Below are 18,986 nucleotides of genomic sequence, written 5' to 3'. Positions count from 1 at the left end.
TTATCGGCAAGTTCATTTACGAGACTGCACACATAGGATAAATTCTATTAACAATTTTCATTGCATCTACACAAATGAGTGAGAGCCTGCTTAAATATACGCCTTATGGTGAAGGCGTCAGTGAACTGTCGTAACCTGATAGGGCTATGATTGTAAACATGTGTCCAGAATATGAGGCAACAATGGCCTTCTTACATTTCTTACATGAAGAAAGCGATCCAAGGCAAGAAACTGCATATTCTTTTGCTGTGTTTTGTGGATTTGGATCAAGCAAATTAACTTATCTCCAATTTTGAGACAAAATCATCAAGTTTACAATGGCTTGAGTTGCAAGTTATCTTGCACTGTTTGCTTTGGTTTAGCCTCAAGGATGTTGATAAGTAGAGGGATCAACCAACAGACACGGCAGCTTGTTGGGAATCTAATGATCCACACTTCAACACATAAACTAAACAAGAAAGAAAATGCGAAGTTTGCTCAGAAACCAAGCCAACTAGATTCCTCTATGTACCAACCTAACAAAATTCACAGTTTAAGGAGAGGAGATTGATCTCAAAAAACCTGTCTAACCCTCACAATATGTTCTTCAGCCAAAACTTGTCTCACTTCAGGGACAACTGACATGTTCTTCAAAGTTCTAGGCGCTGCAGATTGTGACACAGAATTAACAATCTCAGAAAGCTCGATTAGCGGACCAACCCCTCCATCTCAGATGATCACGCGAGTTGTGTGTCTTTCGACATTGACAACCTTTGAAGAGAAACAGTGTTCTTCTCTTTTCCAACAGCACTACCAAATTCAACAAGCCTTATAAGAGGCAGGAAGTAGTTCCTTTATACTGCTATTGTGTTGCAATATCTGATTCTGGTATAGAACCAGAAACAGTAAATGGCACAGTAGTTTATTAAGACATGGCAATCTCAACAACAATAATAATAAAGTAGCATAGAAGAAATAAAATGAATTAAGGAAAGGGGATAAAAACTAAGATCTAGTCCATAAACTCTTCTACTATTTAAAATATCTGAGTATATATAACTACAATTCTAATGCAAGTAATAAGCAAAAAAAAAGGCTAAATACTGAGAAAGTACTCGCATCATTGACTAATCGATCTTGGCTGGAGCTTGACGAGTGCAAAGTAGAGTTTTTTATGGCTTCTAAAAGACCAGAGTTGCACCTTTTCCTTTTCTTTGAAACAGTTTTTTGCTACAAGATGGTTCCATTTTTTTGTGAGATTGTAAATCTCATTATTCTTCGCCATTTTCCACTTCTTGAAGCAAATACCATCGTGGAGTATAAGATTCGGATCCAACACGGAGACTAACATACCATCAAGCTTCTTCCCATCTGTTTTCTTTTGACGCGCATAATCCAAAGACGATTCCTCTTCTGGTCTCAAAAAATTACAATCTTTAATCATCTTCTTTATTGGAATGGAGAAGCGGCTTTTGCTTTTGGTCACGTCACTCGCGGTTAGTTTCTTCTGGATCACCAACTTCACCTCACTACCTTCCATTTGTTCAATCTTTTCTTTAAATGCCAATGGAAGCTCAGGGTACTCTTCTTCTATCTGGTCATTAACATTATTGTTGTTTTTGGGGTTCTTGCGTTTCTTTGACGGTTTGCTTGATCTTTCATCCGTAGCTTTTCTTTTCTTCATCTCCTTCTTGGAACCCTCATCGGATGAAGTTTCCTCGGCAGCCGCCTCATGATTCTTTAGATCAAGATTGCCAAAATCAACTCTCAGCGATCGATCATTTGTTCTTATCTTGATAATCCTTTTCCCAACACTCTCATCGTGCCTACAAGCAACAACCTCATGATTGTGTTTCTTCTCCGAACCCTCATCGGACAAACTTTTCTCGGAAGCCGCCTCATTATTCTTTGTACCAACATTGCCAACAAAATCAACTCTTGCCGATAGATCACTTGTTCTTATCTTGAGAATCATTTTGCCAACACGCTCATCGCGTCTACAAGCAGCAACCTCGTGATTCTTTGATTCAAGCATACAAAACTTAAGACTGCCACTGCCACAATCATTTGTCTTTGGTTGCTGGATTCTTATTTTCGACCTAGAATCATTGTTGCAACAAACAGACCTAGAATCATTGTTGTTCGAACGAAAAACACGAGACACATCATCTTTGAATTGATTAGCTAAAGACTCAGAACGCAAATTTAGTAATTTTTCAACCATCAAATAATCATCACCATCAAGTTCATTTAATTTTTTAGAAACAAAAACACTTTCCTCCATTTTCCAAGTTGAAAGCAGAAACTATTGTAGAAGCACTCCTGTGGATTTTCTTCCTTATTCTTTTGCCGTCTTGTGTTGAATTAGGGTTTGTTTATTTTCTTGGCTTTTATTTCTTATACTGTGTAGCGTGCGATGCAAGGGTTTTGTTTTTGGTAACAATTTCATTTCATTTCAAATCTAATTAATATTGGCGCTTTTTTCTACTATTAATTTCTAATAAAGGTTATTCCCTAAGGACCCGTTTGGTACACAGGATAAGAGACAGGATAGGATAACTATATCATATCCTGTCTTAATCCAGTGTTTGGTGACACAACAAGATATGATAAGTTAATCCTGAAGCTTATCCTATCCTGTTTCTCTAGTTAAAATCCTTATCCTGAATTTGAGCTGGGTTACCAGCAGGATAGGATAAGAAAAAAAAAATCGTTGATTTATTCTATAAAATATATTTTAAATAAAAAATTGAAAATTAATAAAATAATTTGATAGTAAATTAATAATAAAATAATTAATTTTTAAATATATATGTTATTTTCTCACAAGGGTAATTTTGTAATTTATATAATCTAAAAAATCAAAATTCTCCTAAAATTACAATATTTTAAATTAAAATAATTATTAAAAAATTGCAAAATAAGAATATTAATTTAAATTTAATAAAAACTTAAATATAATTCTTTTGCAATGGTAGTTTTATTATTTACATATATCATATATTTATTAGCTTATCTAACATGTATAATTGAGTTATTTATTTTCTCATGATTTGTATTTAAAATTTAAAGTTATTTGATTACTTTTTCTTTTTGTACAATTACTTATTTATATTTTTATTTATAAAATTCAAAGTATTACAATATAATTTTTAACAAATAACAATTGTTTTACGAGGGTAATTTTGTCATTTAAATATGTTATGTATCTTATCATATTGGTATGAACAAATATGTATTAAAAATATGATATAATAGTTATCATGTTTGTTATCCTGTGTGCACCAAACACAGGATAGGATAACTTAGGATAACTGTTATCCTGCTGATATCCTATCCTATCACTATCCTGTTGTATATCATATCCTGTCACTATCCTATCCTGCGCACCAAACGGGCCCTAAAAAAATAATAAAGGGTCATAGGGATTATGGCACATGTTAAGCTAGAAAGTTGATCTTTAATAATATTTTATATTTGATGTTTAAGAAAATATTTCCTTTTTTGCATCCTTAATGTTTCCTTTTGGAGTAGAGTCCAAGACACATTTCTCATCTCGTTGTGGTGTTTGATTGAATTGATAGATCAATTTCAGTCAACTACTGATTTACATAGTGACTAAGTTTGTCAACGGTGCAGATTCAAAAGCGTAGACATTCCGGTTACCTTGATTATATCACATTATTTGTAGGCATGTCGTTTCATACTATTAACTTAGATGTTGTTAATTTTTTCATAGATTCATGGTTTTCGATTTTAGCAGTATTGAATTTGTGTTGTTTAGACATTTCAACAAACATACTAATGATTGGAGAGAGGCGGTTGAAGATATCTCATACACCCAACGCCGCCGTTTGTGCTCTAGCATGATGCCGTTTGTGCAAACTGGCCTTGCACATGGCCAATCAACTCCGGCACCGTCTAGGCCTCCGGAAACTACAGAACCTAACAAAAAGAAATGTTCTTTTAGAGACAAACTTCTTGGTAATCAAGAACCTATTCCCAAACGTGAAACAGTGGACCTCATCGGTAAGAAACTGTTTAGGATTGAATTTGAGGATGGTGACAGACGCCGTCCGAAGTGTTACGCCGATGATAGTGTCCTGAAGGATCTTTGGTTCCCTTGGCAGCATGCCATCATCGTCAAATTGCTAGGTAAATCCATAGGCTTCTTGGCGATGCGTGATCGGTTAAAAGCTCTTTGGAAACTAACTCGAGACATGGATGTGCTAGATATTGGGCATGGCTTCTTCATGATCAAATTTGATCCAACGTGGCACATGCCATATCACGGAACCAAAGCCACGTCAAGGTTTAATTTGCTGACAGATCTCATGAGGACTAAAATCTATGGATTTAATTTGGCGAAACGAGAAGTTTTTTTTTATAGGGACTAAAACCCAAATTCGGCAATTTTATCCTTTAAAAAATTATTAAAATATATAAGAATAAATTAGTAAATTTAGTAGTAATTAATTTTTTTTTTTTAAAAAATAAATAAATTAAATTTGTTATATATCTCATAAAAAAAATTAAATTTGTTATATTAAATTAAAAGTAGATAATCACGTGCACATAATAAAAGTCCACCAAAATTATAAATAATCCTGTTTTTTATATAAAAGATTTCTATATCTATGTAGAGTATAACAAACTTTGAAAAATTTGTGGATAGTTAAGTTAAAAGTCATTATAAAAACAAACTCAACAAAAGAAAGAGGTGATTATTATATATGACTAAAAATATGGGAAGCAAAAGGAAAGAGAAGATGAAGGAGATAGCAAGTACGGAGGAGCAGGTTGATCATGGGAGCCTCTTTAGGTATCTATCACCTATTCAATACTCTCCTCTCCTTTAGTGTTCTTAATAATTATCTTATATATATGGATGAGTCTCAAATATTTAGTTTCTTTCTACTACTAGGATAAAATTTACAGATTTTCATGTACTTTGTTAATTAAATTGGAATAAGTGTTTGTTTATGGAGTAATTTTCATCTTTAATATATAAGAGACTAAAAGTATGTAGTTTTTTGTGATTTAATTATAAGACTAAAAAGTGGTTACAATAAAAAACAAAATCTATATATAATTGATGATTTAATTAACTAATTAATGTGTTTGTTGCAATTATACTATATGCAGTGAATCAAGAAGGAAGTTGATTTGCTATGATTCAGATTCTAACTCACATCATCATGCTAAGAAGAAGAATAAGAACCAAAACTACTCAAATGGTACTAAGAGTTGTGATGAAGTGATTACAAATCCACTTCTCCTTGAAGACTTGAGGTTTCATATCTTTACTTTTGTTCCTATTAACTGTCTGCTTAATTCTATAAGGTATGTATGCAAGTCTTGGGCTGAAACTATTGGCAGCTCCCGTTTTATTGAAGCATATGAAAGCCGCCGCCGCGGCAGTGCACATTCTTCTAAAATTGGTCTTTACGTTGAAAATCGCACACTAGGCCCTAGTTATTTCTTGGAATTTAAAGATTATGTAAGTGGCCAATTTGAAAGGACTAATTTGGGAACACCTGAAAGAATGGGACGTATAATCGGTACTTGTGATGGTATGTTGTTGCTTGAGAATTATAGTTGTAAACAAATGTTTTTGGTGAACCCCCTCCTCAAGTGGTGGCTTAGACTTCCTTTTTATCCCATTACTGAACGACCTCCGATATTTAGGTATCAAGGTGCTATAACACGTGTTCCTAGAACTGGAAAATTCAAACTTTTCCTTGCAGATTGCATTGAGGTTTTAGGTGTATTTTGGCATGTATTGTATGTTCTAAGAATTGGAAAAGATAATAATACATGGAAAGAGATATTCAGAAAAGAAGCTCACTTTCAACAACATTTTAGATGTCAATTACTTTATAGTAGTGGTGGTGGTGATCTTTATTGGATAACAAAAAAGGTAGTGTTTTTGATTGATGTTGATAAAGAACATATTGTACCAGAATGTCAACTTTCATATGAGATTCTGAATCACAGATATTTATTAATGGGAGGAGATCGTATTTCTTGCATCGACGAGTCTGATAATGAGTTTGGTACAACATTTCAAATCTACATTTTAAATTTTGATTCAGGAAAATTGTCTCTTTATCATGACACGGGACCTTTTGATTTTGTGGCTATTTGTGGTTGTAAGGTTTATTCATCTCTCATATTTCGTTTATGGATCAACGATCAAATTATCTTTCAAGTATATGTACTTCCAAATGAAAAGGTATCTTCAAACTATGAAAAGGTAAACTATCAAAAAATGCATTTTGGTTACAACATGGAGACCGGACAATTGACAAAGATTGGGGACATTGACATGGGCGATTTTGAAGTATGGCTTTACACTAAAACTCTAATTACATTGCCACATACTATGATATAGCTATAAGTTTCTTGGTACTATATGTAGTAGCCTAGTAGTACTATTTATATTTCTCTTAGCTGAAATTAAAAACAATTATTTATTTATATATAGTTGCTTTGTTAGACTTTTATTAATATATTTTAAATTGCTTTGTTAGACTTTATTAATATTAATTAATCTTTAGTTTTGCTTATTCTAGTGAATTATGACTTACCTTGAGACTTGAGAGAATGCATTCAACGCCTGTTTCAAGAGATATATTTTATGTTGTATCAATAGAGTCTTTCCTTTGTTCTCTTTCTGTTACGTGTGTTTGTGAATATTTTTGAGTTTTGTGTGTTTATTATAGTTCTATTTGGGAAGGCCGATAAGGCTTATAGCCTGTAGCTTTTACCCTATAAATTCTATTTGGTAACAAATTTTTAAAAACAAAGTTTATACTTTATTTTACTAGCTTATAACTTATAATTTATCATATTTTCTTCCAATTTTACTCATATCATCTTACTTGAAAAAAATTAAATATTAATTAAATATATATTTTTTATGTCATTTCATACTTATAAGCTAGTTATTTTACTAAACACTACAAATTCAATAAGCTAGCTTATTTACTATAAGATAACCGCTATAACCTCATCAACTATAAGCTAGCTTATCAGCTATCTGCTATTTTTTTTACCAAACAGAACCTATGTCTCCCCGATACCATTTTATACACGAGTAATGAGTATATGAAACTTCTCCCAGTTACAATTATAACTAAAAATCTATTTTATAAATTTATTGAATAATTAATGTATTTAGTTTATTATATATAATTAGGGTCGGTCCTGGCTATTTGGAGGTCCGGTTTAAATATTAAAAATAGATCCTTAATTAAAAAAATGTTAAAAAATTAAAAAGAATCGTCCTCTATTTAAATTAAGTAACATAAGAAACATCAATAATGAATGGTCTACAAGATAAGAGTTTTGGTTTCCTTAAATATGTGATCACATGTTCGATTTTATGGCTCATGCGTATAGAGAAAATTCAGTTGAGATGAGAGAAAATTTCTAACCAAGAAACATGTAATTATATTATTATTTTTTACTTGATTACGATTATTTTTTTTTTACTAAACATGTGAAATTTTATGAACATTGATAATATATAACTATTATTATAGGACCTCAAAATTAATCTATGAGTACATATGACATTTTATAAATATTACTCCCTCCATTTTTTTAAGTGTCCATTTATAATAATAACACAAAATTAAGAAAGTGTATTTTTGCACCTTATCTTCCTATTATACCCTAATTTTAATCCACCAATAAATTTCTATTTTTTGCGCACACTTTCTCTTTCCAATAAATTTAATATATTATATATAAAAAAACAAAATTTAATATGCTTTTTTTACAAAAAAAAAAAAAATTAATATGTTTTTCAAATATATAGCATTAATTAGTTTGATTGAAAAATATAAGAGTAATTGACAATGGGTATAATCGATAAATCGTACCTTTAAAACACCAAATTGACAAATAAATAAGAACGTTAAAGCTGATGTAAATGGACACTTAAAAAAACAAAGGAGTAATAATATATAACTATTATTATAGGATCTTAAAATTTTGAGTTGAGGCCCCAAAATTTTGAGGCGCAATGTCGTCGTTCATCCTGCACCCGGTAAAGGCTGGGCCTTTATATAATAGTGTTGGGAAGCTCGGGAGAAAACAATGGTGCCACTACAAGAGAGGGAGACGCCACATCTCCACCCAAAACCTTAAGGTATTAAGTTAATGTGTCATCTCTCTTATAAATCTAATATTTTTCCCATACATAGTCGATGTGAGAATTAACCACTTGAAACCCAACAAATACATCATTTATTTCATAAATTTAAAGAAGAAAAAAAATGAAGTCTTAGTACTTGATTGGTTTGGGTGATTGTGTTGCGAGAGAGTTTGTAGATAACATTTTTGTCAACAATTATTATATACTATACTATACTATACTATAATTTTACGATTAAATAAGGTTCAGCCCTCTCTACCTATTTGAAACAAAAATCTCCAACACAAATGTTGTTGCCGTCCCTACATTCAGTCAACCACCTTTGACACTGCTTTTGTCTCTGATCGCATACCTACGTTTGCCATGGTGTAACCAACTATCTATCTAGTGCATGCTCCATTTTTCTATTCATGTGTGAGTTGATTGATACTTTGTACATCTCTTAGCTTTTGTTTCTTCAAATTTGGTAATCTTACCTTAGTGTTAATGCTTGTAATCTAAGGTTAACTACATCTCATTACAATGAAATTCATAATCAATTACAAGCCATAAATGAGAGCTTCAACTTACATTACAATCAATAATGTTGATGCTATGCTATGCTAGACATCAAAAGCCAAACATCTTGATATCTGATCAAAACCATGCATGTTTGACCATCACAAACTCAGAGTTGTCATGCATGTTCTTGGCATCTACAACACAGATTTGGTACCAATTTTCTTACAATTTCGCAACATCAATATTAGCACATCATGTACATACATACGTTGATGGCAACAAATTTAGTATATTATCATAATTTAAGAACCTAGAACATGACAACATGCTATAGAAAAAGGCATCAAGTTCATACTTAATTAAACAATTAAAATACACAGACCATCACAAAACAGAATAAGAGAACCATTGAATACATTTGTCCTTGTATTTAATTTCAAACAAACAAATGTGTCAATGAGAGCAGTAGCTGCAGTAGCTAGTACTATTTTGGATGAACATTCACAACAATTTGGTTTCTGAATGTAATGTGCAGGATGTAATGTGCAGGATGTTAATGTAATGATACATAAAAATTGTAAAACTTTTCAACATTATTTATGTCCATCAAGGAAGGATTTCTCAGCAAATTTCCATATATTCTGCATCTGCAACAACAACAAAAAATAATTAAATATCTATCTCAAAAACTTAAATTGAAATATAAAAGTGAAGTCAATATTAAATAAAATGAGTTTACATGCTACCTTACATATATGCACTATTTATCTTTGTTTCCTCTTTCTCTTATTGCTATTATCATTGGAGTCTTTCTCAGGTAATCCAAGAAAAAGTTCAGTGGAAACACCAGTAAGTTTAGAATCATCACATTTAGGATTCTTAAAAGATGCTAGACGTGCTATTTGATCCATACCATCACCTGGCATAAAATATGTCCGCTTTTGAGTTCTAACAGGCTTGAATACATCAGAAAATATCTTAGTTCCAGGGGGAACATCTTCAAATGCTTCCATTTCAGTAGCATCATAATCTCTCTGTGAATTAAAAGTTTATATAAATAATCTAATCATAATATAAATAGAATGAAAATATTTTGAATAAACTATATTATTTTGGTCTCTATACTATAGAAATATACTAATAAATAGTCCATAAACTATCTTCAATCCATCAACTTAGTCCTTGAATCATTATTGTTTTCTCTTAATTTTGAAAGCAATTGAGGCACTAATTTGATGGATTATATTAATGATAGTTTAAAAACTAATATATTTTTATAATTCAGGCCCCAAATCAGTGAGAGAATGATAGTTTAAGTTTCAAATTGAGGTTTATTCAAATATTTTTTGTTAAGTCCCTTTGAATCTCTTGAAAAAAGAGTCATGTTCTTTGTTCAAAAAGTAAGTATTATTGAGTCAAAAATGAAATTTATATTTCTATTGATTAAGAAAAAATAGAAACATACCACATCAAGCCATCTCAGAAAAGTGTGATGATCACTATTACCCTCCTTTTGCATCTTAAGAAATTCATCTTCATTGACATTTACGCATGTAACTTATGATTAATACAAAAGAAAATTTAGTTAAAACAGAGAATTTATAAAATATTAATTTAAAAAAAAAAAAAAGATTAATACAAAAGTATATATGTATATATACCAAAAATGTGAGCTTTCGGATATTTTGCTTCAGCAAGCTTCATAAAGTTACATCCATCGAGCTTAGCTAGCGTAGAATCAATGAATATGTAATTGATCTCTTGTGCATCAAATTGAAGTGCCATCTCAATATCCGGGCATGGAGTAACTGTATATGCAAGAGAATATGTTATAGCAGTAAATAAACTAATAAAAAATAATTAAATTAAACTTCACAAAAAAAAAAAAAAAAAAAAAAACTAACCAGTATGACCGCCATAGCGAACACATAGGGCTCTAAACTGTTCCATATAACCTTGGTTATCATATATAGCAAGGAAAAAGGAACGCTCATTGACAGACTGAAGCTTGTTCTCCAAAAAAGCCATTCTCCTAAAAAGCACATTTTTTTTCATCAATGTTTATAACACTTATTCATGTTAACACTAATTAACCACAACTCTATAGTCCTAAAATCACAAATTCATTGTATAATAAAGGTTAAGAACACATAGCACAATGAAGAAAAACTTGGTAAATCAAGCACTCCTACATAGTCCTATGAAGTGCATGAGTTATCTTCATTTGTTGACTTTTTGGTGAAACATGAGTTATCTTTAAATGTTGATTTTAAGGTTTTTAATTTTGTGCTCCTAGTTTTGTTTCTTTGTCTCTATTGACTGACAATGTTTGTAAACAGAACCGTAAAGTGACAAATTCTGAAAAGTTGAATGAAAAGCATAATAATCAAATAAAGACAAGTAGTGCATATCAAATATCATGAGAACTCTACATACTGAAACATTCTGTTATTATACTAGAGATACTATGTAACTAATAACTATATCAAATTATTAAGAACTAGAAAATTATTAAGAACTACTCTATCAAATTATTGCAACACCTAAAAAGTCATGTCTAGTATTACTAAGGTGAATTGGTGCCAGTCCAATTTAGAATTTAGAAATAGAATATTATGCAAAGAACATCATCATCTGCATAAGAGATAATATGCAAAGAACATCATAATCTGCATAAGAGATAATATGCAAAGAACTCTATCGAATTATTGCAACACCTAAAAAGTCCTATCTAGTATTATTAAGGCGTATGGGTGCCAGTCCAATTTTTTTGGCTTATTTTACTTCTTAAAAAAAATGTGGATGAATCAGAATGGAAAAGCTCAAGAGGTAGTTTCCATGAAAGCAATGTGTGCATGTGTCTGTAACAAATTATTAGATTTCTTGCAAGAACAATGATATGGCAAAAAAAGAAAAAGAATAACAGTAATCAAGGAAGAAGTGAAGGTAAAGATTACATACCTGAGTAGCACAGTGTAGAATGAAGGTTTTTACAACACTAACAAGAACCTCTGATCAGTGAAGCAGTAAGTTGCACAGTCAATTGAGGGTTTACTTGATTAGAAATTAAAAACAAGAACGTTGATATGGCCACAAAGAAAAAGAAGAATACTAAACAAGGAAGATGTGAAGGTAACTATCAAGAATCATACACAATTAGTGTTCTATTTATAGGACCCAATTAACTAACTAATTGAGTAACCAACTATAACTAACTTCTAACTAATTAACTAACACCAAAAAAACTCTAACTATCTTAACATCCCCCTCAAACTCAAAATTGGGAAACTTACCAATTTGAGTTTGAAATACAAATGATTAACTATACTATAGTAACTAATGGGGGTAATCTAGCAACAAAAAAACAAAACATAAGACTGATAGGAAATGAAAGGAAGCCCAAAATGCAGTTCAACCAAGTTGTTAGGCCCAGGCCCAATTTGAGAAATCAGATCCTTGTTGCAAAACACAATAGGAAAACGCAGGGAAACACACTGTGTTGTTCTTCCTGAATCGCTATTCCGAACCAAAACAAAAAATCAATTTTTCACAGACTAAAACATTCAACAAAGAAATTAAACAAAATGGGTCGAAGAAAAATACATTAAAAACGGTGAAAGCAATCTCCCAAGGATGAAAAGAATTATCTTTATTAGCAGAAACATTAACAAAGCTATGAAACTCTCGATCCCACAAAACGACATCGTTTTCATCTTTGGTCAGCACGGCGAGGATGACTTTCACCGGTGAAATTTCTGACAGCGGCGTTACGACGGAGAGAACTAAGGGCAAGTTTATGACCTTTCCATCTAATTTGAACGGCGAATGTGTTTTGACAAGTGGTAGTTTAACCTCGTACTTTATTGAAATTGGTGGTGGCCATGGTCGCGGTTTCATCGTCTTGACAACCATGTTAAGGTTTGGTGGTGGTATTGTTGGGAAAAGGTTCAGAAAAGGGAAGAAGGAAGAAGAAAAAGCAGTTCTGCCTCCGTAGTGTTCTAGGGATTTGAATTTGATGTTTTGTTTAAAAAAAAAAAAAAAAATCAATTTTTTTATTTAATATATATTTTACAAGTTTTTATGTTTTTTATTTTATTTAAGTAATGATACGTGTCACTACATTATTGGGTTTGAATTTTTTTGTTATAAATTGATAATTCTTTTTTTTTTTGAAAAATGATAATTCTTTTAGTTAAAAGAAAAATGAATTGTCTTATAAAAAAATGAATAGTTAAAAAATATTTAATTAATTTATAAATGTTCAGTCATTAATATGTCCCCGTATTTGTTTGTTCTTTGTATGGAACACCTTGGTGCTATGATTTCAAATTATGTTAGTGACGGCACTTGGAATCCTATACAGATTTTCAAAGAAGGAAATAAACTCTCTCATTTGTTCTTTGCAGACGACGTGTTGCTCTTTGCGAAAGCTACGGCGTCTCAAGCCTGCACTGTTAAGGAGGTATTCGATCGTTTTTGTGCTGCATCTGGTCTTAAAGTCAGCCTCGGTAAATCCAAATTTTGTACATCTGCAGGCGTTTGTCGTAGTAACCGTGACTATTGCTACAACAACTCAAATTCAGGCCACAGATAGATTCGAAAAGTACTTGGGTTTTAAAATGCTACAAGGTAAACCAAGGAAACATGAGACTTGAGAGAATGCATTCAACGCTTATTAATTAATCTTTAGTTTTGCTTATTCTAGTGAATTATGACTTACCTTGAGACTTGAGATAATGCATTCAACGCTTATTTCAAGAGATATATTTTATGTTGTATCAATAGAGTGAAAATATCTTACTCCCTTATGGAATCATGGTGCCCCTTATGCCTTGTTTTTTCTATATATTATTTCTCTAACTTAATAATTTTACTCAAAATTGAAGCTGAAAAATGCTTTATCAATTTTCAAGTTCTTTGTTATGTGTGTCACAAATTGGGAAAGCCCCATAGCAGAGGAGATGTTCTGCATGATAATTAACAGCTGATGAGAATTGTCTAAAATAAAACTTTCATAGGAACAGATTTCACATCAAATTAGAAAAGTTCAACATAGTTAAGTTTTCCTGCATAAACCATATTACAAAAACTTGTACAAATACTTCACCAATTACCAACATTACATAAGCATTAACATTAATTAGCCTGAAGTACCCTATCAAGACTAATCTGCTTGAGTGATTGAACAAGGTTAGTGAGATTGTGGTAAGAAGATCCACCTTCTTGAACTACCTTACAAGCTTTTTACTGTGTTTCTTTTGCTCGTTTTCTGATCATTGAGCTACCACCATCTTTCTCAATTCATTTCCGGCTACCACCCTGCAGTTCCTCGCACCAAAAGGCGATAAGCTCCACCACTTCCACCCCAACCTCTCATTCAGAAACTGGTCCCTAAATCTGAGTATGCAAATCAACTATATTATCAGTAAACATTCATGTAGTCAATGCTAACAGTTCTAAACATTCTAATAGGATTAGTAAATAAACATGGTAACAGAATCACTCTATATTCAATCATAACACTGTTGGTGCCTTGCATATGTGCCATGTTTTTTAACAACATTAGCCAGTTAGAAGTGTTCAATTTAATTAGATGCAATAAATTTATTCAAGATATAAACTTCCACGAACAAAACATAAGCTGTTTAGACAACAAATAGAAGCACTTATTAAAAAAAAAAAACTTAAACTGTAATAGCTGATGATCTGATGTGTTTGAGAAGCAAGCCACTGTGTGAAATGTAGTCATCACAGCATGCAAAATACTAGTCTTAGAAAAATTTACAGAATGATGGTTATATCACAATCACATGCAATTTAAGTCAACATAAAAAATTACTTGCAATCCAATTAATATGAAATGTCATGGATTTCAAAACAAAATGCAAGAGTTTAAATAAATTGGAACAAGTAAATCAACATAAAGAAACTTACTTTCAACAAATGGAAGCCAAAATTTCAACATAATTCTTGGCCAAGTTTAAATATTCGTGGCAACCACCTTATAAGTTCTAGTTGAATTATAATACCCAAATATGTATCTGAATATGCTACGCTCGGAAGGTCCAGTTCCTAATGGTTTAGATATTGTCTTGGTGACTGGGTATGGAACCACTCTTTTCTAGGTTCAATTGCTGAAGAAAAAGAAGAAGAACAAATCAAACAGAACAATCCATTGCATGAACCAACGATTTCTGTAGGATCATTCATCTCCAACATGTTGTAAGGGTTTCTGGGGATCATGATTGACGGATTCTCTATTAAATCATTGAGTGGGACAGTTACAACACCGTCATGTTCTTCCATGTAGGAGATTAGTGCTACGTGTTTGGTTTTTTGGGATCGTTGAAGGTGTAATTTGACGAATGTGGAATCGGAGATGAGTGTGTTCCAAAACTTGGAGACACATTTCAATCTCATAAGAGATTTGACTTTAAGGAATGATAAGACTTCAATGATAAGATCATCACAGAGAACAACGTGTGTGACGTTGAATTGTTTTTCGAGTTGTGCGACATGATGCCTGTGTTCAAATCAATCTTATTACTCTTTTATCGCAAGAAAGGTTTTCACGTTAAACATTTATTATTTTTGGAATGCATCAAATCTTTTGTGAGTTGGCCATCTTTTTTTCCGGCTGTCAACAAAAGATTTACTCTTTTGTTTGTTCATCAAATTGTTCAAGTTTGTTATAAAAGATTAAAGAATAAAAAAAAAATTGATTTAAATATACGATTGTTGCAAAAATATATTTATGGACAACAAAAATATTTGATGCAAATATATTAATGTTTAATTCGGATAACGTCCGATCTATACAAATCCAAAACAATTGTTTTCACTTTTTAGTTTTGATATCATATGACTTAATATAATCATGCAACATAGCCCAATAAATTGAAGTCACAAGTCTTGCTCAACTCGATTTTACATTATTCAAAAAGGGTTTAGCCGCGATAATGAATTTAATTATCATATGCAATATTTAAAAGGTAAAATGCGGGAAGAAAAAGTATAAACTAAATTAGAACTAAATTCATGCTCCAGTAAGTGTTAAGAACATCACCCTCTATTATTGAAATGGTTTTCTATATCATAACATTTATTATTTGTAGTTTTGGAGACATAATGTAATATATTAAATGACTAAGATAAAACTATAGACCAATGCTTCGAAAACTTAATCGGACATTTGAGCCGATGAAACTTTGGTGTTATAATTCAACTGCTTTAAACTGTTCGAAACAAGATGAAACATAATTGAACCGTCCAAATAACCAAATTGTAAACCGTACTTTTCTCAGTTCAACTTGTTAAACCGTCGGATTCAATTTAGTTTTTAAAACATTGATTAAGACAAATTAACATATAATCTCATCCATTTAAACGATAACTTCTTCCTTGAAAAGCAATTCCACCACCCTGATTTTGCTGCTGAGGGGAAGAATTAGCACCCTCACTTGTTTCTTGTGGAGTTCGTCTTACCGTTGTTGATTGAGCTCCACCAAGACGATTGCTTCTTCCTCTGAATACAATTCCAGCTGATGGATTAGATTGCACTGGAGAATTCATTTGGTTACCCTCTCCCCAATATGCCACTACTTTGTGACTATTTTACATAATTAAGGATTATATAAGATATTTTAGTTATGCAATTTGGTATACTAAAAGATGGAGAAGTAGTTTTCCTGCGATGAGTCGTCGCCATAGTTAGTTATCTCAATCGAGTATAATATGGTAAGTGTTGACAACAAAAAATGAGAGAAATTTGATATGATGATTGTGACTAAAGCAAGTTGATAAAGAAAAGGATACACCAAGAGAGGAGTATTGAACTTGAACTTTCCACCAGCAAGAGGATGAAGCACTGTTAAGAAGTAATATAAGTGTCCTGCAACCATCCCTAGAATGTCTGGCTTTAAGGGATTTCCAAATATCAAATCCAAAGCTAGCATTGCCCATGGGAGGTAAAAACCCTGCACAACCAAAAGGGTTTATCAAATCTGATTAGGAGTACCCGAGTTTGAACCCTGACGGAAACAAGTTTTTACTAATAAGACTAGGTGAGGTGAGGCGTGAAATGGCTCATTCTCAAAACAAAAGAAGAAGTAGCATTAGCAAAATTGGAGTCATTGGAAATATTTATCATACCTTCAATGTTACCAAGCCATAAATGTTGATTCTTGCATTTGGAAATTCACGGCTCCAAACATAGACAATCATGAAAACTAAAGATACTCCCATGAATGGAGACCATAAATATGGTACAGTAGCCATCACCTAAGAGCAAGATGACACATAAATCAATAAATGTGTGTTTGGTTATGGTTATGAGGCGACACAAATTGACTACTCAATATTTGGCAAAATGTAATACTACTAAATTGGTCTATGATATTGAATTTGTTCATGCATACCAGAAGTGAAAGTGCACCAAATATCAGCATCCAGACATAATCTGCAGTTCTCTTGTCAAATGGCCCTCTTTCCAATGCAACACCATATCTTGCTCTGTAAATCATCATATTTAGAAAAAATTTAGTACTCTCATTTTTTAATAAGATGGAAAAAAAATTAGGAACAAGAAAAAACTAAGCTCGCGGACGAGCAATGCCCACAACATCGGCCAACAACATAAGGCTGGGTTAAGGAGGACAACTATTTCAAATCTTCAAAGTATATATCAATGGAGGGTGCTCCAGTCTTCGCAAGCCAATCGGAAAAATTTAGTATTCTCATGGACTAAAGAGGATGTAACATAGGCATGATAATTATTTCACAAAATTACTGCATGATGTAATAAGTTACATAAGCTATTTACATCATTATGAGACGAAATGCAAATGGAAATGAAAACGGTCCAAGAAAGAAGAAATTTGTGATAAGCCTCCAAACCTGCAAAAGATCGTATAAACAAACATATGACATTAGAATGGTAAGATTTTGACATTATAGATTTATGTGATGAGAGTTTAAATCTAAAAACACAATTAGCTAGTGTCACTTTAATTAACAGTTATAAGTTTTTCATTCTCCAATTTTATTTTTAACAAAATAGTTAAATCAAACACTTATTAGTTATTCCAGAAGTTTATATAATAAGCAGAAAATAACTTATGAACATTCATCGTTTATTTACGATGGTATATAAACACTAATATGGATCAGGATTTCCTACAGTCAAGGAATCCTAAATCATATGGTTTGTGTTTTAAATGTCGTACGATTAAAAAAATATATTTTAAATTATTGATCAAAAAATAGCTGGGCTGAGATATTCATGTGGTCACTGTTAACCATAGGAAATCCATCTTATAAAAAAAAAAAAAAAAAAAACCATAGGAAATTCATTTCCTACCATGTACCATGATATAGAACTTAAATAAGCCCTTTTCAAACAAGCTTTTAAATATCAATAGTTACGAACTATGAAGCACAGACATAGACACGAACACCGGACATGACACGGACACAGACACGTGTCCGACACGGACACGCATAATCTGAGGAGTGTCGGTGCTTCCTAGGTTACGGATGATTAAAGTTTTTGGATTACGAACCTGAAATCGTTTAAACACTAAGCCATACAACAGTGCTATGTTCTTTGCATCATAAAAATTCAGATAATATGCAGCTGTGGTCATCAAACATGCCACCCCAAAAGTTTTGCTCACAGGAGGTAGAGAATGGTAGTATCTGAAGTTTAATTTCATTAATAATTAGTGTAATAAAACTTATAGAAATTAATTCATAATCATAAGATATTATATGGTACAAACAGATCAAGCAAATATCATATAGTTATATAAGACAAAAACTAATAAGATAGTAAGAAAGAGAATACTCTGCTGGTGTAGACATTGTTGAAGGAAATAGGTGTTAGTAGTGAAAAGTGATTAGAACATGAAGCACAAAGAAAGGAAGATAAGTTTAAATTATATAATGGAAATTCCAAAGAAGAAAAATTATCATAGTAGCAATTATGAAAGAAGAGATTATTATATATGCATTCAAAAGTCTAACACCAAATGACACTCCAATACAAACAATACTAATCCAGTAGTATGTTTTTTCTTGCTTGGCAGCATAGGAATTGACTTGTTGACTTTGAAATATTCTAACACCAAATACCACTCCAATATTGTTTGCCACTACTCTTTCTCCGTCAATTAGTTGTGTCCTCTCTCTAGTTCCATTTTGGAAATTTTGAACCACAAAGAGATTTTTGGATTGGTTCTTGTTGGATCGGGTCGGATCAATTTACTCGTTTTTGAGTTGGGTTGGTAACATTTTGTTTTCTTATTTTTTTAACAAATTTGCAACATTAAAAAAATGGTGTGGG

General features: G+C 31.9%; 4 protein-coding genes across 11 annotated transcripts; 1 reads left to right on the top strand and 3 right to left on the bottom strand.

Annotated features, from left to right (window-relative positions):
- Positions 1-1,099: 1,099 nt before the first annotated feature.
- LOC123915414 (putative B3 domain-containing protein At3g49610) lies at positions 1,100-2,263 on the bottom strand. Its single transcript, XM_045966528.1, has one exon. The coding sequence runs from the start codon at positions 2,261-2,263 to the stop codon at positions 1,100-1,102; it is 1,164 nt and encodes a 387-aa protein (XP_045822484.1).
- A 2,419-nt stretch (positions 2,264-4,682) lies between these two features.
- LOC123917068 lies at positions 4,683-6,522 on the top strand. Its single transcript, XM_045968688.1, has 2 exons — positions 4,683-4,801; positions 5,125-6,522. The coding sequence occupies exons 1-2, from the start codon at positions 4,713-4,715 to the stop codon at positions 6,371-6,373; spliced, it is 1,338 nt and encodes a 445-aa protein (XP_045824644.1). The 5' UTR covers positions 4,683-4,712; the 3' UTR covers positions 6,374-6,522.
- A 2,519-nt stretch (positions 6,523-9,041) lies between these two features.
- Positions 9,042-12,670, bottom strand: LOC123917362. 8 transcript variants are annotated; one of them, XM_045969063.1, is made up of 7 exons: positions 12,248-12,670; positions 11,606-12,160; positions 10,549-10,676; positions 10,306-10,452; positions 10,110-10,201; positions 9,391-9,678; positions 9,042-9,291 (listed from the first exon to the last, which is right to left on the bottom strand). In XM_045969063.1, exons 3-6 carry the CDS (start codon positions 10,670-10,672, stop codon positions 9,409-9,411), a joined length of 633 nt encoding a protein of 210 aa, XP_045825019.1. In that variant the 5' UTR covers positions 10,673-10,676; positions 11,606-12,160; positions 12,248-12,670; the 3' UTR covers positions 9,042-9,291; positions 9,391-9,408. The 8 variants fall into 8 exon arrangements, with proteins under 8 accessions (XP_045825019.1, XP_045825015.1, XP_045825014.1 ...); XM_045969059.1 differs by having other exon boundaries at positions 9,396-9,678; positions 12,248-12,653; XM_045969058.1 differs by having other exon boundaries at positions 11,606-11,655; positions 12,248-12,653.
- A 3,145-nt stretch (positions 12,671-15,815) lies between these two features.
- On the bottom strand, positions 15,816-18,782 carry LOC123917879 (derlin-1.1-like). Its single transcript, XM_045969759.1, has 7 exons — positions 18,489-18,782; positions 18,205-18,340; positions 17,466-17,539; positions 17,062-17,155; positions 16,796-16,924; positions 16,460-16,620; positions 15,816-16,253 (listed from the first exon to the last, which is right to left on the bottom strand). The coding sequence occupies exons 1-7, from the start codon at positions 18,503-18,505 to the stop codon at positions 16,019-16,021; spliced, it is 846 nt and encodes a 281-aa protein (XP_045825715.1). The 5' UTR covers positions 18,506-18,782; the 3' UTR covers positions 15,816-16,018.
- Positions 18,783-18,986: the final 204 nt, after the last annotated feature.

Source organism: Trifolium pratense, linkage group LG3, assembly GCF_020283565.1.
Source record: "Trifolium pratense cultivar HEN17-A07 linkage group LG3, ARS_RC_1.1, whole genome shotgun sequence".
NCBI classification, from domain to species: Eukaryota; Viridiplantae; Streptophyta; class Magnoliopsida; order Fabales; family Fabaceae; genus Trifolium; species Trifolium pratense.
The sequence above is the reverse complement of the archived record's forward strand: the minus strand, read 5'-3'. Positions and strand labels throughout refer to the sequence as shown.